This window comes from Juglans regia, chromosome 11, assembly GCF_001411555.2.
Source record: "Juglans regia cultivar Chandler chromosome 11, Walnut 2.0, whole genome shotgun sequence".
Lineage (NCBI taxonomy): Eukaryota > Viridiplantae > Streptophyta > Magnoliopsida > Fagales > Juglandaceae > Juglans > Juglans regia.
The window spans coordinates 33,211,370-33,234,627 of record NC_049911.1 but is presented as its reverse complement, the minus strand read 5'-3'; the positions used below and the strand labels follow the sequence as shown (position 1 = coordinate 33,234,627).

The 23,258-nt window shown below is 32.0% G+C and overlaps 1 protein-coding gene and 1 pseudogene across 2 annotated transcripts; one reads left to right on the top strand and one right to left on the bottom strand.

Annotated features, from left to right (window-relative positions):
* The first annotated feature begins 6,021 nt into the window (after window positions 1-6,021).
* LOC109003081 lies at window positions 6,022-9,068 on the top strand (annotated as a pseudogene).
* A 1,221-nt stretch (window positions 9,069-10,289) lies between these two features.
* Window positions 10,290-19,023, bottom strand: LOC109003105 (glycosyltransferase BC10-like). 2 transcript variants are annotated; one of them, XM_018981096.2, is made up of 12 exons: window positions 18,607-19,023; window positions 17,083-17,599; window positions 16,430-16,528; window positions 13,847-13,947; window positions 13,684-13,755; window positions 13,408-13,498; window positions 12,844-12,924; window positions 12,193-12,243; window positions 11,824-11,883; window positions 11,617-11,739; window positions 11,084-11,122; window positions 10,290-10,990 (listed from the first exon to the last, which is right to left on the bottom strand). In XM_018981096.2, exons 2-12 carry the CDS (start codon window positions 17,464-17,466, stop codon window positions 10,862-10,864), a joined length of 1,230 nt encoding a protein of 409 aa, XP_018836641.2. In that variant the 5' UTR covers window positions 17,467-17,599; window positions 18,607-19,023; the 3' UTR covers window positions 10,290-10,861. The 2 variants fall into 2 exon arrangements, with proteins under 2 accessions (XP_018836641.2, XP_018836642.2); XM_018981097.2 differs by lacking the exon at window positions 12,193-12,243.
* Window positions 19,024-23,258: the final 4,235 nt, after the last annotated feature.

Sequence of the window (23,258 nt, the reverse complement as noted above, 5' to 3'; positions counted from 1 at the left end):
TCTGCGCATCCTGTTGCATGATTTAGGCTTCGTTTGGATCCCAAATTTATCTCAACTCATCTCAATTCATCATTATAATTTTTTCAAATTTCAATATAAAATATAATAAATAATTCAACTTTTTCAAATTTTAAAATAATAATAATATTAAAAAATAATATTCTAACAATATTTTATCATCTCAACTCAATTCAACTCAACTGACTTCAACATCCAAACACAACCTTAAAATTCGTTTGGTAACACTTCAGAGGTATTCTCATTTTTTTTAAAATATTATTTAAATATAAAATATTTTAAATTTTAAATTTTTAGATTTTTTATCTAATCATCACAATTTTTTCAAACTCACAAGTAAAATATATATAAAAAAAAAACAATACTAATTTTTCAAATTTTAAAATAAAAATAATATTTAAAAATAATATTTTAAAATAATATTAATTTTATAATATTTTTATTCAATTTTTTCTCTCTTATTTTTCAAAACCTAATAAAATATTTTAACTCAAATTATTTAACTCCTTAAAAGACCTATGATTTGGTTTTGAAAACAGTATTTGTCTATGCCCAAAACATAAAACAAAAAATAAAACTAAAACAAAAACAAAAACAAAAAAAAAGTAAAAAGAAAAAGCACGATTGTTTAATGGAAAATTTTATACATCATACTACCATTTCACTAAGTATGATGTAGCACATTTATCACTATTAAATAATCATTTATTACATCATTCTTTATCATTTAATAATAATGAATATACCATATATTATTTAGTATAATCAAAATATGATGATAGTGTAATGTATAACATTACTCTTATCTAATATGGCTCTCGCTAGTTGCTACCTCTTTTTTTAAAAGGATACTGCTACTCAGCCCATAATTTTACCTCTTCAAAGTTATTATTAGTGTAATTATACTTTTTTCTCTTATTTCTTTTAAATATTTTATAAACACTTTAAAATATTTTTAAAAATAAAAAAATATATACAAATTCATTAATAATTACGTCTTTAATTATAAAATAAAATAAAAATAAAATATATAAACAGTCAAAATGAGATGGCAAAATTAGGGGTCATTGAACATTTTTCTTTTAAAAAAAAAATGCTACCATGCTCCCTAATTTATATCACTCACTATGCCTCTTTGATGTGGCACAATAGATGACACGTGACTTATTAAAAAAAAATTTAAAATACAAACATAAAATGATATAAGGAATTTAAGATTTTAGTATTTTTCTTTTTATGTTTTTTAGAGTCATTTTATTTTGAATATATATACATATATAAATATATTTAATAAATCAATTGTGTCACGTCAAAGAGTAAAATGAATAATATAAATTAAGAAATATAGTTACATTACCCTTAAAAATTGTCGTGGCCGTGAGCTTGGATCTTGGCGGATTGCTGACCAATTACAGATAATATCGGTAGGACCAAGTCCAACGACTAAAAATAATTAATTTCCAAAGTCCTTGACTCGCCAGAGAAAGACTTGTTTTTTCGATTGAAGAGAAAGACTTGTTGACTGTAGGGCATATGTATCCAAATTCGAATAACGTGACGTTTCAAACTCTTATAAATTTTCCATTATTTCTCCTGTGGAAGTCTATGGAGATGACGCGTGGATCACCATTTTTCTTCTAAAATAATAATCATTTATCTATTTAAAGCTAAATGGAGGATACATTCAGGGGGATATTCGACCCTATATATTTGTATGTATACTAGCAATAGGGTAACGTCTAAGGGACGTTTGTCTAATTTTTTATTTTATTTTTATTTAGTGATTGAGAAAGTATTTTTTTAAGAGTGATGCTAGAGCCAACGGTGGCTTCAGCCACCGCGCTGGAAGCCACCGTTGGCTCTAGCATGAGTTTTTTTATGTGTTTTTTTTACAATTATTTTTATATAGATATTTTTAATAATTTTAAATATTTTAAAAAAATAAAATAAATTTATAATATAATTAAAAAATACTTCCTTAATCATGAAGTAAAAAAAATTATTAAAAAATACTTCCTTAATTATGAAGTAAAAAAAAATATAAATTTTTTTTTACTTCATAATTAAGGAAGTATTTTTTAATAATATTATAATTTATTTATTTATTTTTTAATATTTAAAATTATTAAAAATATCTATATAAAATTAATTGTAAAAAAAACACATAAAAAAATACATGATAGAGCCCAGCGGTGCCTCCCAGCGGGAGCCACCAGCGGTGGCTCTATCATTTTCCTTTTTTTAATAATGTTGTGAATTTTTTATTTTTTTTAAATGTTTATGATGATTAACAAAATACATGAAAAAAAAGAAAAGAAAAAGAAAAAAGTAAAATACACATTCAAGACATATTTTCAGGCTACTTTTCGTTAGTTGTAACAGTTCTCTTTAGTTAATTAAGAATATTATCATATTTAAATTATGTTAAAACTCTAATTATTTATATAGTTATACTTTTTTAAAAATATTTAACAAAATTTTATCATTTATTTAATGATGAAATATTAGTATTTTATAAATTAAATTTGATAATTTATTTATGATATGATATTTATATGTTAATTATCTATTTTAAATTAATTTAAATTAGTATTTAAATTTTTACCATTCGATCAAATTTAGAGAGTTATGATGAACGGTTAGATTTAAATCCTAAAAAATTTCATTTTTCGTCTCGCTTTCTCTTTCTCCCTCTCTCACCTTTTTTTTTTTTTTACCTAGTGATTAAGGAAGTGTTTTTTAATGATGTTGTGAATTTTTTATTTTTTTTAAAAAAATGTTTTTGATGATTAAAAATACATGAAAAAAATAAAAATAAAATAAAAAAGTGAAATACACATTCAGGACATATTTTCGAACTACTTTTTCGGTAGATGTAGCAGTTCTCTTTAGTTAATTAAGAATATTATCATATTTAAATTATGTTAAAACTCTAATTATTTATATAGTTTTACTTTTTTAAAAATATTTAACAAAATTTCATTATTTATTTAATGATAAAAGATTAGTATTTAAATTAATTTAAATCAGTATTTAAATTTTCACTATTGATTAAATTTGAAGAGTTACGATGAATGGTTAGATTTAAATCCCAAAAAGTTTATTTTTCCCTCGCTTTCTCTTTCTCCCTCTCTCTCCTTCCGCTTAGCCACGGCTTCTCTCTCTCACCCAATCTCCTCCCTCAAGCAGCCGTGCGCCACCATAGGTGTCACCGACCTCGTCACTGGCTTCCCCTCACGTCGGCAAGCAAACCCCACCGTCGAAGCCCCTTGGCAGCTCCTCCCTTCGTCGCACGCGAGCAACTTGAAATGGGTCTTAACGCTTGCGCCACTGCGCTATCGTACCACCACCATCGAGCTCCTCTTCCTCCGGCGATCACCCCCATGGAACCAAGCCACTGTCGAAGCCCCCATGGTAGCATTCGTCTCCCCGCAACTCACTCTTCCGCATGGGTCTGACACAGTTTCTCCACCATACCGCCGCTGTACGTTGTCCCCACATCACCGCACCACCACCATCGAGCTCCTCTTCCTCTGGCGACCACCCCCATGGATCCAAGCCACCGTCGAAGCCCTGATGGCAGCCCTCGTCTCTTCGCAACCCCTCTCCCGAAATGGGTCTCTCTGTTTATTGATCATTACATATAATTCAATTAAGATATTGTATGCGGTGATTTTGTGATCTGTTGTGATATTTTTTAATAATTTTTGTGATATTTTGTAGTGATTTTGTGAAGATGATTGCTATGAGGATGTAGAGATGAACGAAGAAGAGAAGCGTAAAATAAGAATACTGTTTTGCATTGTTAATTACTCTTCATCTTACTATTCATCAGACGATACACACTTTTAAATATAATGAGATATATATACGCACACATATATAAAAAGTTAATTGGCATCCTAGTATAGTAAGGTCGGCAAGGACAGAAGCGTCAGATCGGCCAGACGACAGTAATTAATTAGTTTATATTTTATTATTATTATTTTTTTTTTGTTTGTGCTATTTATTTGATTCAGTGATTGCGCTGATCTCTAGAATGAACTTGGTTACTTTGAAATTAGTGGTACTTGTGTAAAATCCTGTATGGCATAAGATTTTCTAATTGATAAAAAAAACACGTTTGTCACATCTGTCAAATTGAAGAAAAAAATAAAATGTAATTTCGAATATTAAAATAGTCTAATGTATAAGAATAAAATTATTATATATTTATGTTCATCTTTGAAATGTATAGTAAAATTTCATCATTTATTTAATGATGAAAAATTAGTATTTTATAAATTAAAGTTGATTTTTAGTGTATGATATAATATTATTCTCTTAAAAATATTCAGTAAAATTTTATCTTTTATTTAATGATGAAAAATTAGCATTTTATAAATTGAAGTTAATTTTAAGTGTATGATAGAATATTTATATTTTAATTATCTATTTTATGTTAGTTTAAATCAATATTTAAACTTCTACCGTTAGATTAATTATGAAGGGTTGGAATTTAAAATCTAAAAATTAATATTTTTCCCCACTTTTCCTTTCTCTCTCTCTCATTCTCCACGCACGATTGTGGTATTACGTCGCATTCACACGGACGAACCCAAAAGAAACAGAAAAACTAAACAAACATGAAAAAAAAAAAAAAAGCCTTGCGAAAAAAAAGCTTATTTACTGTTCATTATTGTTGATGAATAATAATAAACAATAATAAAGATAGGTTCTTTTAAGTTAGAGGAAGATATATTTATAGAAAGATGGACATTGATTGACAAAGTATGATTAGCTCGGGTTAAGAGGCAGGCCTTTCTAATCGGTTTTGGATCTCAACTCTTTTTTTAATCCCTTTATCTATCAGAATTGGAGCTTGATGCGGAGTCAAGAATACGTGAAGATTCTTTCAAGTTCCTATCTCAACTTTATGATTTTAAATAAAAAGAAACAAGGATAAGAAAGGAAGGTAGATCTAATAAGTGAACTTGCAAAGCAACAAAATGCTCAAGTGTTAGATTACTCTCTGACATTTTCTTGATTGTCAATGAGTAATGATATACTTACAATTTTTTTTATTATAATTTTTATATAATTATGTGTTAAATTGAAAGTATTTATATAAAATGAATTTGCCATAACCAATTCCTTGCTTTCGCCAAGAAGACTAGTTATGTTACGAAAGAATAAAAATAATAATTATGATTGCTAAATAAAATACATTTAGAATTGTCTAAAAAATCTAAACAAATAACAATAATATTATAAAATTTATTTTACGTGTCTATTTCTTTATTTGATGCTTTCAAATATGATTGATAACTTAATATATATTTTTTTCTAAGAAAAGAGATTTGTGATCCCTAAATTAAGAATATTTAATATAGTAGTATTTTGTGATTTGTGGTGAAGTGATTTCAGATGATTTGAGTTGATCTTTGAATATTAGTATTTTATAGGTGTTAACAATCAAACACAGGTTTTTCTTTCAAGATGTTTCCATACTTTGCTCTCTCTTTTTTTTTTTCCCCTTTAAAACATTTTAAAAAGTGCAATGGAGATGATAAAGGGTGAAATTAGAATAACCATATTTTAGAGTGATACTTAAGTTTTGCTGTATGCCCAAGCTTGTGGGCATTTTGGCGGTAATGGATCTCTCTTACTCAACAACCATTTCAAGCCCAATTACACTTTTACCCATCAAAAATTCCATTCGAAGCCCGCCTTACTAAGTTGGGATTCTTGTTTACAATGTTGCTTGATTCGAACCTAATAATTTTCTTAGAAGAAGTCCAATGGATGGTCGAAATGTGGCTTTTCTCAGCTTTCTAAAATTTGTAGCCTCGAGGAATCCATGTCCTAATAAAATTTGGTCCTAATGAAAGATAGCGCGATTGGATCGGACTCATGATTCAGGAGAGAGCATCGCCTCACTTGCAAAGGCCTGCACATGAGTCTTCGCGTTAATAGCAACAAGATTGTTCGGCAAAGTTCAAAGTTCCATGAACAAATGTTTTCCACTCCCACCAAATTCTTTCCTTCTTCTTCTTCTTCTTCCTCTCCTTATGATAATCATAGTAATAATTTCCCTAAACTCCCGCCCGCCTCTTCAAACCTTACTCAAAAGAGGCTTCTCCCCCACTCTCAAGTCCATCAACCAATTCCTTCTCTCTCTCTCACAAACCCACAGATTCAACTCAATCATCCACTTCTTCTCTCAAATGAGTTCGAACCAAATCAAAGGCAACTCTCGCACCCACAATCCTCGCGTGGGCTCTCCTCAAATCTCACAAATTCGAAGAGTGATGACTTACACGGCGATTGCGGGTGCTCTTTGTTAAGTTGGGTAGAGTGAATGAGATTCGTGATTTGGTTTGTAGGATGGAGATGGAAGGATTGGCATTTGATGTTGTTTTTTATAGCAGTTGGATTTATGGGTATATAGCGGAAGGGGATTTAAAGGAGGCGTTTATAAAGAAAAAATAAATGGTGGAAAGAGGAATCAAGCCAGATGTTATGAGCTATACTATACTAATAGATGGCTTGTCCAAGCTTGGGGACGTGGAAAAGGTAGTCGGTCTTTTGAATAAGATGAGTAAAGATGGAATAGAGCCCAATTTGGTTACGTACACTTGCATCATTATGGGATTTTGCAAGAAAGGGAAAATGAAGGAAGCGTTTGCTATTTTAAAGATGGTTGAAGTTTCGGGAATTGTAGTTGATGAATTTATGTTTGCAACTTTAATTAATGGCCTTTGCAGGAGTGGAGATTTTGATCTTGCCTTTCATTTGCTCGATGAAATGGAGAAGAGGGGGATTAATCCAAGTATCTTGACCTATAATACTGTGTGATTAATGGATTGTGCAAGTTTGGGAGGACATCTGAGGCTGATGAGCTCTCAAAGGGCATAGATGGAGATATTATTACTTATTGTACACTGTTTCATGGGTATATTGAGGAAGAGAATACAGCGAGGACTTTGGAAACAAAGAGGAGATTGGAAAAGGCTGGAGTCTGCATGGATGTTGTCATGTGCAATATACTGATCAAAGCACTATTTATGGTTGGGGCATTTGAAGATATGTATGTGATCTACAAGGGAATTTTGGCCGCAGATTTTGTTACTTATTGTACGATGATTGATGGGTATTGTAAAGTAGGAGGAATCGACGAGGCACTTGAGATATTTGATGATTTTCGGAGAACGTCTATTTCTTCAGTTGCATGCTACAATTGTATTATCAACGGGCTCTGCAAGAAGGGTATGGTGGATATGGCCACTGAAGTGTATATCGAACTCAATGAGAAAGATTTAGCTTTGGATGTGAATACCTATATGATGCTGATCAAAGCAATTTTTGAAGCAAAAAGTGCGGATGGAGTTTTAAAACTAGTTTGCAGGTTGAAGAATCTGAGGTCAGAAATATATTGTATAACGTGTAATGATGCTATGTTGTACTTGTGCAAGAGAGGTTTTCCTGAGGCTGCAAGTCAAGTGTACATAGCAAGTAGAAAGAAAGAATCAACTGTGACAAGCAAGTCTTACTATTGAATCTTAAAAGGGCTTTTTAGTGTTGGAAAAGTGTCACTGAGCCAGTCTATTTTGATCGCATTTCTCAAAGAATATGGCCTAGCTGAGCATAGGGTGAGCAGGATACTAGCACACTACCTGTGTCCGATGAATGCCGACATAGCGATTCGGGTTCTTGACAGAATCAATGATAAGAATTCAGCAGTCACTTTTCCCGTTTCTGTTTTTAAGGAACTTGTAATAGCGTTTTTATTCGCTTGACTGAAGTTGAAGTATCGCTAAAATTTAAATAATTTATGTTAAAAATATTTTATATTGGACTGGGCATCTTTAAAATAATTTGGATTTTAGCTACAATACTTCACCAAATATAACTAACCACAATTGCTTCATCAAATATTAAAATATTAGTTTCTCACTCTAAACAAACAAATTAAATTAATTAGAATATAATTAACATTTAACATTTAATAATACTTTTTTTAATATTAATTTAATTAGAGTATAATTATTATTAACGTTTATTTGATAGAACTACAAAATGTGATAAAAATAAAATAAATTAAGTAATTAATTATTAAAATAAGAATATTTTATTATTATATAGAGAGTAAATGGATAATCCAATGTGAGAATTGAATTTAAATGGAATAGGCAAATGTAAATTCATGTGATATTAGCTAAAATTTAAAGATGCATTTGGTCAATTCAATGAGAATGCTCTTATTATAGAGTTTTAGATGCATATAAGCTTCTTTTGGAGGCTGAAAAGTATCTGCCCCTTATGGATGTGGTTGATTATTCAATCATAGTTGATGGACTATGCAAGGGAGGGCATGTCAATAAGGCCTTAGATGTTTGTGCTTTTGTTAAAAAGAAAGGGATTACCCTAAACATCATCTCTTATAATTCAGTTATAAACGGGCTGTGCTGCCAGGGTCACCTTGTCAAAGCATTTAAGGTTATTTGATTCAAAGGAGAAAAATGGTTTAGTTCCCTCTGAAATAACATATGCTACATTGATTGATGCATTATGCCGGGAGGGGTTTCTGATAGATGGCAAGCAGTTGTTTGAGAGAATGGTTCTCAAGGATTTTAATCCAAATACACGTGTTTACTACTCATTGATCAATGGTTATTGCAAGTTCGGTAGAATGGAGGAAGCCTTTAGGCTTCTGTCTGATATGAAGATTAAATGCCTAAAGCCTGATGAATAAGACATTGTTAGTGCTGTTATCATTGGCTATAACCCAAAGGGTGACATGGAAGGGGCCCTCGTGTCGTGCTTTTTATGGAGTTCAAGAAGAAAGGCATATCTCCAGATTTCTTGGGTTTCTTGTATTTGATCCGAGGTCTATGTGTCAAAGGAAGGATGGAAGAAGCCAGGAGCATCTTGAGAGAAATGCTTCAGTCCCAATCTGCCGTGGATCTTATAAACAAAGTTGATACGAGGTTGAAACAGAGTTGATAGGAAGTTTTCTTCTTGTTTTATCCAAGAAGTTGTTGCAGTTCTTGACCAAGTTGCTTCTGTGATTTCCCAGTCCAAAGATGGTATAACGCTTATGATAAAAATTTAGATGGACCATGCAATCTTTATGAACAGGAAAGAGTTGATTTGGGGTTTGGTCGGTCTAACGTAGAGGAAGTAAGTAAAGAAAGCGGTGGAAAGTTATGATAGATTAGGGAAAACTTATACTAAAACTTTATGTTATAAGATTAATTTATGTTATATCACAAATCAAATGTTATACTAAAACTTTTAAGGTTAATTTTATATTATATCAAATGTTATATTTATTTTATATTATAAGATTAATATTTCATGTTATATTGGTTTGGTCTTCCGGTTCAAATCAATTTTAAAAACGAGATCTGCAATGGACAAGCGCCATAACTACAAAAATATGCACGTGTCAACTTATGTATGGAATAACTACAAAAATATTTTCCCCTTGAAATGCTTGTCTGCTTTCTTCTCATTTCCATAGTTCCGCAGCCAACCTTCTTTGATCTTCAACAAATGGATAAGTACTAACAGTCTGAACGCCGTAAAATTACCCATCGGATTTCTTTCTTCTTTTAAAGTTTTCGTTTCATTTAGCTCTTTCCATCTATGTCTCTTCATTGGTGAATCTTCCATTTGGATATTCTAATGTGCTCTATTTTTCTACTTTTCTATCAATAAAGCTTACTCATTCCGACAGGGATGGTGATTTATTCCTATTGATTTTATACCTAAATTGCAAGCAAGTATGAATAATTTATATATACAATAAAATTATTTGGTATTCATTAACCACATATAAATTAATAAAAAAATTATTTAATAGTTTATGATTTATTATTAATTAATAACATATATTATTTTATATTTTATATAGTTAATGATAATAAATTAGATGAATGTTATGCACATAATCAACATGTGAATTTTTGTCAAATTTAATGAACAAAAGGGAGGATTGAAAAGTTTTGAAAGTTCAAGGATCCACTTTGATACAATTATTAATTTCGAAGGCACATTATAAATTGAGTGAAAGTTCAAGAGAGCTAAGTGTAATTAGCTTTTTCTTTTTTTTTTTTACACCCCAACTTTTAATGTTCTTGAAAGACTTTTATTTCATATGAAAACATAAGGCAAGGGTGCCACCATAACCATGCAAAAATAGGAAAAATAAGGATTTAATGACCAGTTTCTACAAAGATTCATCATCTTCTGAAAAGACAAGGATTAAGTGGAAAGTAGATATAGAATGAAGAAAGACTGGAGATGTTTAACGCGTTCAAATATCAAATCAACACTGGTGTTAGTTCATACCATATACTGAGATTGTCTACCTACAGGTGCAGCACATCTTGATTGGTACAAATATTATTCTAGAATTTCTACTCACACAACCTTCTTCTCTCTCTTTCAACTCGGTATGATTTCAAGGCTCTAGTTATGTCTCGTATTCAGAACTTCACCTTGTCATCACCTTGTACAAAGATTAACCATAATTGCACAGAAATAATTCCCCCAAAATTTTCTGCAGCACAAGTAGATCAACATTTGTAGAGCCGGAATTACAGGGGAAAAAAAAATAAACAATACACCCATCCCCAAGGAAGTGACACTAACAATCTGTTAGCCTCCTGCCAACTCAGGTCACCCTAATTTGCTATGCCAGTTGCCCTCGCACTCGAGAATTGTGCTTCCGATCATTCAAACCTAATAATGTGGCAATTTACAACTTCAAAAGCTACGAGGGAACCATAGATTGAGCAAAGGGTCGAAAGCAACAACTGATTCGACCAAAGAATTAAAGGAGTAAAAAATATCTTGCTCAAATTGTTGTATAATTGGAGAAAAGCATCAACAAGTTATCCAGAGCTTCTGGGTAAAATTTCCTGGCAAATAAGTAACACGGCCGTTGTTCACCGTTCCATAGGCAAGGCCACATTTGCACTTCCTTCTGTAGAAGCCCAAGGAAAGGAAACTGTTTCAAATACTGCCTATCCATTGCACTTCTGAAAGATTGAATCAGGGTTCATTATAAAAAGCATACCTTCTCATCGCTGGTAACATGAACGCTTACATCAATTGACTGCAGATATAACAACGTTCAAAGTGTCATCACAATCCATGAAATCCCATTGAAACAGCAACAGCTTCTAAATGATATGCTCAACTTGCTAAAGGCAAAGTAAAATTGGTGCACAATGACGCCAACTTTACCAATTTCATGAGATCATTACTTACCAGTTTCATCATTTTACATCGTGAATGGGCACAGTTAATCTTTCAAATTTAAAGCAGCAGCGAATCAAAAAAATATCTATCCTCTTTCCCTTTTTCATTTCTTTTCAAATTTGAGGGGACAGTTTTGAGAAGATGATGGTGTGTTTCAACACCAGGACACATAATTATAGGTGGCAGGATGAACGGGGGTGGATTCTAAATGGAGATGAACTGAATTGCCAAAGGATTTTTTTTTTTTTATGAGATATTCCCTGGGGAATTCAGTTAATCTCCATTGAGTTTCCCAAGGAGTAAAAAAGTGCCATGAGAACAAATTTCTCTGATCAAGTAGAATCATACCGTAATATTCTTCACAAGCTGTTTGGTAATATCACGAGCCTTGTATGATTTTGGGTGCCACTTTCTCTCAGACCAATCAACATGTGTGATTGACCAATTGGCAATTCCACCAGGATCGGCAATCTGGAAACATTTTCAATAGGTTCAGTCTAGGATGCTGATAACAAGTAAAAAAAAGCTCGATGGAATGCGGACAGAGATTCTCACATGGAAAAATGTTGGCAGGTAATGTTCATCAGCAATGCAATTACGCCCCTCCAAACCTGGCTGTAGTGATCAATAACACCGACATTAGTACCTATTGATGGAAACATCAAATGCATAGGAGACCACCATCTAAAACATAGTAATCTCCCTAGAATGTTTTGAACCAGCAATAACGGGCTATGATTCAGGTATCTTTACACAGTTCAGTCATTGACTGGGTAAAGATACAAGTCATTGTTGCATCCTACTGTATCAGTTTCCCAAATGTTAACAATAAAGCTATGATATGCTTATGTAGAACAACCAAGGGGATTGCTAACTAGAACAACCAAGAGGATCCCATAATCTACAACGGGTTGAAGACCAGACCTTCAATATTAGATGGAGAATGGAGATGAAATAACACTTTGTTACAGATGCCTGCAAGGGAAAGCTTGACTATCACTTTTATCATTAGGTAACAATCCTTTTTTTTTTTTATTGGCACCGCGTGTCCGAGAACAAAGTCCCAACAAATCCCAATAGGTAACAATCCTTGCACAATAGTTATATAAAATTAATGCTAAAAATACAACAAATGAAAATGCGTCCACATGAATTCAGTCAAGGTCAAATACAGAGCAAAAGCACTCATGATGTGCCAAGAATCTCTCTTTTGTACCTTCACGTCAAACTTTTTCCCATCCGTACAGTTGTAATAAGAAAATCAAATAACTAACAAGTAATAAAATGAAAAGATATATCTCCATGAAGTGGTGAAAAAAGAAAATGGCGATGATGACTATCACAATCTTGGAACCAATAGACAATCAAAATTTAAAAATTGCATTGTATGATCAAAATATGCATGGGGAATAACATGAAGCAAATGGCATAATATGACCAAGCATCGAAGAACAAATATTGCAGATGACAAGACACTTGTATGTCTCCATTACCATAAAAGCTTATCAGAAAACCCAAAAAGAAATATCATATTTTCAGAAACCACGAAGAAGATAGAAGCGTCATGAATTTCACCTTGCAGTAATCACGAAATTTGGAGTAGTATAGAGTATCAGCCATAACTATCACAGCATGCTGCCTCTTCATTGAGAACCACTGAAATAAATCAAAGAATTCAATACTACCCGTAGCGAATACTGAAAGAGGTTCAATTTAGAGGTGCTACATCTTGGTATATCTTTTATTTATATATATACAAGTAAAAAAAACTTCTTATGACCAAAGACCCTTATGAACCCTGTCCTAACTGTATCGAAAAAAAGGCAAAGCTCTTTACAACTGCATGCAATAATGCATCACCCCTGATACCCTATAATCATTGGTTTGACTTCAACCACCACCATCTCAAAAAAACCAGCCAACAGAGAGGGATTACAATAGTTAGGTAATTGTCTGAATTATAAAAAGATCTAATGAAGCCCCATTTCTAACTTGCATGGTCGCTCTAATAGTACATCCTCGAATAAGATATTGAAAAAGGCTATGGGGAGATGGAGATCAGTTCTTATTCAATATATAAGCATCGAGTATTTTGCATGAACTACATTCCACCTCATCATTATCGTAGCGAAGATATACCTGAGCACCCTTTCTAAAGTCTTTCTTCTCAATTTCAGGCAACATGTGTTCTGAATACCGGCCGTTTCCATGTGGACCAGGATCCTGAAAGCTGGGGAATAAAGAAGAGGAAAAGAAAATGTAGTGCATCAACAAGGAGAAGTCTTGATCCAAATCAATTCCAAAAATGATGAATTTCAAATTTGAATGCCACAATGCTGACTTGAAATTCCACAAGATGAAAACTTGCAATGCTTACTCCATCCTTATAATAGGCCATTCTACAAGAAGAATTACCAGTCAACAAAGCTGATATTTGTATGCATCAGATAGTTGTAGATATAGTCAAAATTGTGCAACGGTACACAACTGCAACGCCAGAAAGAGTGAAGAAACTTATATAAGGAAGTAAGTACAATTTGGAGAAAAAGAACTCCAAGTAATCACACAATCTCATCACCTATCAGAAAGTAAAACGAAATGCTGGTTAGCAGGATCTTTGAGAGCATGTGCCAATAATCGTCTCTCTGCATCAACCATCGAAATTTTTCCCCATATGACCTGCAAAATTATCAGCAGCTAATCTTATTAAACAACTAACAGAACCAGATCAATAATCACAAACTATTATCATGAAAATTACCATGGACAAGCAATATATGAATTTTACAAATGATTACCGTGTAAAAAAGAATTACCTATAAAAATATTTTTTTTTATAAATTACCTATTAAAAAGAATTACCGACCTAAACAGCTGTAATTAGTTTTACCGACAATTACAAGTGCATAACTTTACAGCTTGAAAGGATAAAAATAAAAAACGTATACTGTAACTGTGAGAAGAAGTGAACCATGTTTATGCAAATTGTAAATAACAGACAACAACAGTAATTTCACCATTAATGAGTCAGTGCATGTTAGATTCTGTTCATATGTAGTTTGGGTACTTTCACAACGAATCCACATATATCTTTATTGAATAGAATGAAACTAGGCAATGCCCGAGTACACATATATCTAACACCAATGTCCCTGTATATATATGGAAATCCTTACTTACCAAAAAAAATTATGGGGTTTCTGACCTACCAAAAATGAATATTATGGAATTTCTGAGCATATTCAAGATTGAACGGACCTTCTTATTTCACTAGGCTGTGTTTGGGTGTTGAGCTGAGTTGAGTTTTCTATGAATAGTAGTGAGTTGATATGGTAGAGTGAATTCTGTGGAGCCCACCTAAGATGAATTTAGATGTATTTATGAGAAGTTGAAAAAAGTTGTGGGTCCCATGAGTAAAGAAATGTTGAATTGAAAAAGGGTGTGGGTCCTAAGTGTAAAGAGGTTTTGAGTTGAGATAAGTTTAGTAATTAGAGAGTTAGGTGTTTGAATATTAGAAGAGGTCTAAATCTGAACCGAACTCAGCTGTGAGCTAAGTGCAGTCAAGGAACCAAACGAGTCCTTAAGTGTGCCCAAAGCTTCTTGGAAACACCCAGACATGTATAGATTTTACGGGTTATATCCTCATTTTTATTAAGATTTTTCATACCACTCTCCATTCACATACTCACTAAATTCCTATATCAGATTAATGAACAAAAGATCGTGAGATTCTTTATATTTTTTTTATACCAATATCCATATTTATGCTCACTAATTTCCTAGATCTATATTAATGAATAAAAGATCATGAAATTCTTTAGATTTTTTATACCAATATCCATATTTATGCTCACTAATTTCCTAGATCTACATTAATGAATAAAAGATCATGATATTCTCGATAAGTCAAAATTAACTCTATCTTATTACCCCCATACGATATGTTTCAACCAAAGTGACCAGGGACTGCCCAGCAAAATAAGTAATTAAACGTGTAAACCAATCAAGCGATCAGGGAAATATCCCCAGCCCATTATTGTCGGACACTATAAAAGGAAAATTGATATAAAAACCACAGGAGATATTAAAAGCAACTGAAGACCTGGTGTTTCTTCAGAGCAATGTTTTCTATTTCCACAGTGGAACAACTATTAGAGTAAATATATGTACTAGATTGTAACTGGAAAAAAATCCAATATTACTGGGAGAAAGGGAGAACTTGCAGATTCTTCCATAAACAGAACAAAGTATAAAATGGAATATTACATTCTCTAGAGATGCTCAAGATTAAGAAGTTGACTCCTTCTTGGAGTCTAGAATCTTGTGTATTCTATTGGAATGAGGGAAGTTTAAGATAAGATTTATTGGCGTCCTACTAGGAAAGGGAAGTTCACCATTCACTCATTCTACCAAACCCTTGCTACACATAACACAAGTCCATTACCGTGGAAGAGTATATGGAAGACTAAGGCTCCTCTAAATACCTATCAAAAAAATATTCTTTGTATGAACAGCTTCCTTGAGGAAGATCCTCACCTTAGATAATTTAAAGAAACGTTGAATCATTGTCTTGGATTGGTGTTATGTGTGCAAAAAGAGTGGGAAGTATGTTGACTATCTACTACTTCATTGTGAGATTGCCACAACCTTACGAAATGAAATCTTTGCTGGGATGGGACTAGCTTTAGGTGATTCTGAAACGAGTGATCGATCTTCTAGCTTTTTGGAGAGGCCTTCAGGGCAACTCACAGATTGCAACAGTTTTGAATATGGTTCTGATATGCCTATGGGGGTGCATTTGAATGGAGAGGAATGACATAAGTTTTGAAGATCATAGGTGGTCAATGGATGAGCTTAGAATTTTATTTTTTAATATCTTATTCCATTGGGCTTTTGTAATAGATTTTATTGGTATGAACTTACATAAATTTCTTGTATACACTAAATCATCAAGCATAGGTGATGCTCTTATATATCCCATATACTCGGGTTATTGCCTATCCTTACTATTATCAATAAACTTTTGTTTACCAATAAAAAAAATAAACAAAGTAATAAAATGATTGCAACAAAAATGATTTTCATAGTTTTTTTCTTCAAAGGCATACTTCCATCTAAGGAATATAAATTTAGATCACTTTCAGAATGCAAGATTTTCAACCTGATCACTGTGAATGTCTCGATTAACAAAATAACGGCTCAAATGTACTGTTTTTTCCTTAGATGCGTGCACATAAACAGAGAATTTGCCTTCATGACCCTGCCACAAAATATGGAAAAACTTCTTTAAATATATAAACTTAACAGCAATAAGATAGGCTTTATATGCATGAAACAGTGTTTGGAGAGAAATGAATCTCACAATTCTTATAAACAAACTTGCTCTTTATAAGGGCAAACGATAGCATAACAAGTAACTAGGACATGTTTACCATGCATAAATTCAAAAATATTTTTTTATAAGTGCATAAATTAAAAATTCTAAAAAGACATAAGTACAAAACTCCATCACTTAGGTGCAAGTCAGGAATCAGGATCAAAACATAAAGTGAATTTAATATTTGCAGTTCAGTAGTTTTTTAAAACAATAGTTCCTGTGCACTACGGTCATTCCCTTCTACATTTTTTAACGAGACTACATTACCTGTAAAAGCAAAGCTTATGAAAGCAATTTATGACAGAAGTATAATATCAAGCTTTAAGCACGATATCCATGGTCGGGACAGAAGTAAGGAAAAAAGTCATAATCAAGAAGCACGTCATTTTATTAGGCCCAAAAAAATTTAAAAGAACCAAGATAAAACAGAAACTTACATGGAAAAACTTCTCCCACAGCTTCTCAAAAGGCAATGAACCCGGAGTCAAGAACATGAAGGCAATTTTAGATTTTTCAGATTTGGTGGGAGGTGTATTCAGAATATCTCTAATCACAGCACGAGATGCAAGTTCTTCATCGGTTAATTCCCGTGCAGGAGCAGGTGGAAGCCAATTTGAAATAGCCTCACAGCCTCTAGAAGAAAATACGTAACATGCGGCACTGCTTTGAGGCGGATACATATAAGCACAAATTAGAAATACCGTGACCAATGAAACCAAGACAATAATCCATGTAGGCCTCTTCATGGGAGGACGATGGCGAGGCCCAGGCAAGATCTGCATATCACCCATGCCTACACGCCACGCCTGACCTGTCTTCATCTAGATTAAATGCATCACAACTTCATATCCAAAATCTTGTCCTTCATTCCCCCTTCACCACAACATTCTTTCCTTATGGAATTAGTATTTAATAACCTATTAGTGAATCCTGGACGTATTGGTATTGAAGAATCTGAAATCGGAGGGAAACCCATTAGCAGGCCAGATAATCTTGATAAATGCTTAAACACTGCAAGAGTCTACGCGTTTGAAAATTCAGACCACAAGCTCATGTAAAATAAAATCATATGAGAAAAAATAGGTTTACACATAACTCATGTACGAAAAAGATATGACAGTGATAAGATAAAGCACCTGGGCTAATAAACTATAACAGACTCAGCCAGGCAGGACCATATAAAAAACCCCATATTCGAGACTGAAACATATTCTCTCTTTTTGTTCCTCTCTTTTATTACCTTTTCTCATTAACCTAACAGGGCAAGAGCGCATACACTCTAAGCAATTGAAGATGAAAATTCAGAAACATAAAGACAAGCAAAACGGCGATCTTGGAGTTATACAATAGAATAAAAGAAAGGAAAAAAATTATCAAAAGTAGCTTTTATTACCTTTTCTCATTAACCTAACAGGGCAAGAGCGCATACACTCTAAGCAATTGAAGATGAAAATTCAGAAACATAAAGACAAGCAAAACGGCGATCTTGGAGTTATACAATAGAATAAAAGAAAGGAAAAAAATTATCAAAAGTAGAAACAAGGAAACTAGAAGGAAACGCTTAATAAACAGATCCTTCAAACTCAAAGTTGTGAAGCAGCCCAACGACTTAAACCAACCAATATTCCTAATTAAAAAATAATATAAGTAAATAAAAAAATAAAAACCAAAGCTTTGAGTTAAAAACAGTCAAGCCCACATCCAACCCCCAAAAAGTCCCAACCTACCCAAAATTCAAGACTCGCTCAAACCCCACGAAATCGCAATCCCAAATGCATACTCCATCTCACTAATAGTCAACCCCCCAAATAATGCATATCCACGGATTGGTTCCCAAGAAAATTAAAAGCTAATAACAAGAACATCCAAATTATAAATTAAAAAATAAAAGTAGGCAGCGAAACCTCGCCGTCCGTCTCTAACAAGAAAAACAATGGGGGGAAACGGAAAATCATGAATACCTGGAAAGATATAGAGCTGAATCGAACTGAGAAAGACCCGAAAACCACGCCAATCAGGAGCGACAATAAAAAGATCGGGAATCGGAAGCTATACGCCAATGGTTTATCAAGATCTAGGGTAGGAGAATAAGAAGAAAGAATCAAAAGCCAGACTCGCACGCGCACACAGGGAGGGAGGGTTTCTATATTTATATATGTAATAGATGTGAATAAGAGTGTAATAGATATTGAGCTTTTATTTGATTCCTTGGACGATTCGCTTTCTGCGTCTGCTGTGGATTTTTCGTTCTTCGCTCTGTTTCTTCCTATAAAAATTCTCTGACCAGTCCTATGGAGAGAGGGAGAGAACGAGACACGAAGTGATGAGGCAGTCCCTTTTGTTTTGGCTCTGCTCTCTCCTCCAAACAAATTGAGCCATTTCGGCCGGCTTTCTTTCTTCTTTCTTCTTTTGTTTGTTTTTTTTAATAATATTAATTTATGAATAATGCTACAGCTATCGCTGAAACTCTAATGTGTTTTTTATATTATTTAAAGTTATTTTTTATATAACTTTTTTTAATAATTTTAAATATTTTTAAAAAATAAAAAATTTTAAAATGTTATTAAAAAATATTTTCTTAATTACGAAATAAAATAAAAAATCATACTTCATGATTAAGGAAGTATTTTTTAATATTTTTTTTTACTTTCTAATTAAGGAAGTGTTTTAATGATGTTCTAAATTTATTTTATATTTTAAAAATATTAAAAATATATATATAAAAAATTACTTAAAAAAAATACATGAAAACACATGTTACAGTTCCAGCAGGAGCCCCCAGCAGGAGCTGTAGCATCGTCCTTAATTTATATATTCCATCCGAATAATGCTACACAACTTTTCTAACTTCTATACATCAAATTTAAAAAATAAATAAATAAATTTGTAATATTTTTTTAAGTTTATTCCTTTTAAACTAATTTAATTATTTTATTCATTATTTATATATTTTAAATATTTGATAAAAAATAATAAAAATTTAAAAAAATATGGTGTGTAAAGATTGTATAAATAGTAAGAAATTATGTAGATTTTTTTTTTTTTTATATAAGAGCATGTTTGGTTATTTTGTGAATCAAAGGAGTCATGAGTCAAACCATGACTAAGGTGGAGCAATGCTTCATCGATAGCTTCGCTTTCTTGTTGCTTTTACAGTTAGTTTTTATTTCTTTGTGATAACACTTTAACGTATCTTAAAAAATTATAGAAATGAATTTGTCTTATGGAATAACTCATCAATTCTGTCCCTCCGTCGATTATGCTTTTATTCTTATAAGCTTGGCAATGGTCTAATCGAATAATTCATCAAACCAAAATGTTTTAAAAACAAAAGATAGAATAGGGTCATTTTCCATAGAAATGGCCATCTTTATTTAAAAAAAAAAAATAGTTTAGCCAAAAAAAAGATTTCACAATAATAAATTTACAAATTAATATAATTTAATATGATATATTAGATTATAAATTTATTTTTATTATAAAATATATATATATATAACAATGTCATATTAATTTATAAATTTATTTTTATAAAATTTTCCATTTAAGTGCATAAACGACACCCTCTAGGCTCTATAATTGGATCATATATGTCCATCCGCTCGGAAGACAAGTCAAATTAGTAATTAACCTTGAAGTGCATGAATGACGTGGCATGTGGTCCCTCGACCACAAAAATAAAAATAAATAAAAGTTAGATGTCCCAAAATCGCAAGTAGCCTAGCCCTCGTCAAGATTTATGATCATCGTAATATCATATAAAAATATTAAATCAAAACTATTAACGGTTGATAATTTTTTATTATTGAAAGGAGCCCCTAGACTTTTACTTGGCGGTTGGGGAATTTACCGAGTCAATGTTTATTACTTTTTGTTTGAACAGGCAGAATAAATTTTATTCATTTGTAATGAGATATTATAATTTTGATTTGAGACATATAGAATATAAATTAATTATTACTTTTAAGACTTTTTAATATATAAATTTCTTCGTGATTGATATAGTTTAGTCTATTACTATAACTCTCTACAGATAAACTGTCTGAGAAACAGCACTTTATTCTAAGAAAGATTTAACAAACCTCACATTCTGTCTTAAGACATAATTAACAACCCCACAATCTATTTAAGATAAAGTAGATGGTACACTTTATAAACAAAAATTCAAGAGACTATGTATTTTTTTTAAACCTAAAATAAAGAAAATAACAGAAAACACAAAAGATACACGAGAAAATAGCGAATTATATCTGGAAAAGTTGTAGATCTACATTTTCAATTTTAGAGGAAATAAAAAATGTAAACACCGAGATTGTGATGGCACGTGAGGGACACGCGTCACTATAAAAGTACAGCGGAACGTCAGGTCTGAAAAAACCGATGATTCTGATCTTAGAAAAATTGCATGTACGGTGATAGAAACTTCCTTACAGTGGCACATGAATGGCCCAAAGTGCGCACGTGACAATGTTTATTACTTTTACCAACCTAATACTTAATAACATTGATATTTAATGTACAGCAGAAAATTATATTACATGCCAAAATTCCAATCATTTAATTTGAGAAACATTTTCTGGAAAGTGAAAAAAAATTAACCATTTTTGGGTTAGATCTCTTAGAACACTAGAACATTGAATTAGAAGATATATAGGAAGGGTGTTCAAGATATTCATATAATTAATAATAAATTCTCAATAAAGAAAAAATATATTTATCATCCTCAATAAATATCAGAAGACCCATTTTACATATTATTCGCATAAAGATTATCCGATAGAATAATTATATGGAGGCCATTTTCTATTTTGGAATAATCCGATGTCTAAACGTGGTACGCCACTAATTGTCAATTGTGCTGTTGGGCCTACAATTCAAGTTGGAAACGGAAGAGATTAGAAGTTGCATTTGCATATATTAATAATAATAATATTATTATTATTATTATCATTTTTTTTTCAAAACGAAAAGTCAACGACGACTTTATTTATTTACAAACCATAATTTCAAAAATGTTCCTGTGAATTATAGCACTTGGAATCTGACTTATCAAATATTGGATAATTTAGGTTGGGACCCACATAAGCCACGTTGGTTCATGTGAGAGGTGAGCTGTCTGCCTGGACCAAGTCCAACGTCGATTTTTCCATTTCGTGTGCATATGGACCTCGCACATTGTAAAATTTTAAATAATAATCTAATTCATTCAATTAATTAAAGATTATTTAATAAAAAATGATCAAATAAAAAAAAATTTCAGCACATATTTATATTAAATTATATTTGACTAAAAAATAACTCTCTTACCTCCATTTAGTTTGAATGAAATTTGGAAATGGAATAATACTAATCCTTAATTTGATTTTATGTGTCAGCCACTTGCTGAAAAAATATCACTTAAAACATGACACAGTATGATTGAGAATTATAAATTTCAAATTATAACATCATTTCCCATTCAAAAGATGTTTATATTGTACACAACTAATTCATTTTTTTGAGAAATTTATAATATGTTGTCCTCAGTGTTGTAAAAAATTATCCATTCTGCTTCAATCTGAATTAAGTAAGGTCTTTGCCCAAAATCAGAAACTGAAAGGAAAAAAAAAAAAAAAAGGGCTAGCTAAATGACTTGAGCCAACTAAGAACTTAAGCGAGGTCTAGGGTCATTTCCCAACCCGACCCGAAAGTGGAGTATCCTGTTTAGCAGATCACCCGATTACCCAATCCCAAAAATAATTTCAAAAGAAACAGGTATTCTGACCCAACATTTTTTTCTTTTTTGTTTTAGAAATAATCTATATATATACTAGACAAACTTTACCATTCTATACAAAAAATTTGAAATGATCAATTCCAATGCTCTTTTGTGATTTTGTATAGGAGGTTGTGATGGTGCACTAATTTGCTTGCTGATTGGTAGGACCAAAATGAGCTTTATTTTTACTTTGGGAAGCACTAGGTTACAAAGGTCATCAAAATTCTCTAGTTTGTTCTTTATCCTTCCTCAGATAAGGTGGTATTGGTACCTCAAGGTCCATTACTTGATAGCAAAATAGCACTTGGAAGACAACACTCGCTCTATGCACTTTGAATAGTTCTGGAAAAAAAATGTCTGTTTGTTTTTGCATGAATAATACTTTTCTTCATTCTAGGTTTTGTCATCCTCTACCATGCCTACTATGTAGCACATTTTTAGTGATTTTCATTTAGGTAATTCATAAAGGAAGCCACTTGAAATGTATTACGTCAACATATGTGAGTGAGGATGATCAAATGTAAGATGAAGTAACGTTCTTCTTTTTGCATAGACCTCTAACAATTGGCTAGGACCGGGCAATATGATTCTCCTTTCACCTCAAATGCAAGAGATTTATGCACAAAACCTTCTATAAAATGGTCCTCTTTTGCATAAAAAGTTGCTCCTGAGCACAAGAGCAAAGGTTCATAGTCCATTATAAATAATATACCTCGTGAGATAAAAAGAGAAAACTAATGGTCCAACAAAATATGATCTCTTATTCAAAAGAAAAGTATGAATGATTAAAGCAATGTTTTTAAATTTGGATAAGCAAAAGATCCCCCAATCCCATCATTGTGGACTACTACAAAG

Excerpts from the sequence above, each read along its gene's own strand:
- LOC109003105 (XM_018981096.2), bottom strand. The coding sequence starts at position 17,466 with ATGAAGACAGGTCAGGCGTGGCGTGTAGGCATGGGTGATATGCAGATC. Across the intron at positions 13,756-13,846 it reads TTCGTTTTACTTTCTGATAG|TTGTGTACCGTTGCACAATT; the intron begins GTGATGAGATTG and ends CTGGCGTTGCAG. Across the intron at positions 13,499-13,683 it reads AATATCAGCTTTGTTGACTG|CTTTCAGGATCCTGGTCCAC; the intron begins GTAATTCTTCTT and ends TTTATTCCCCAG.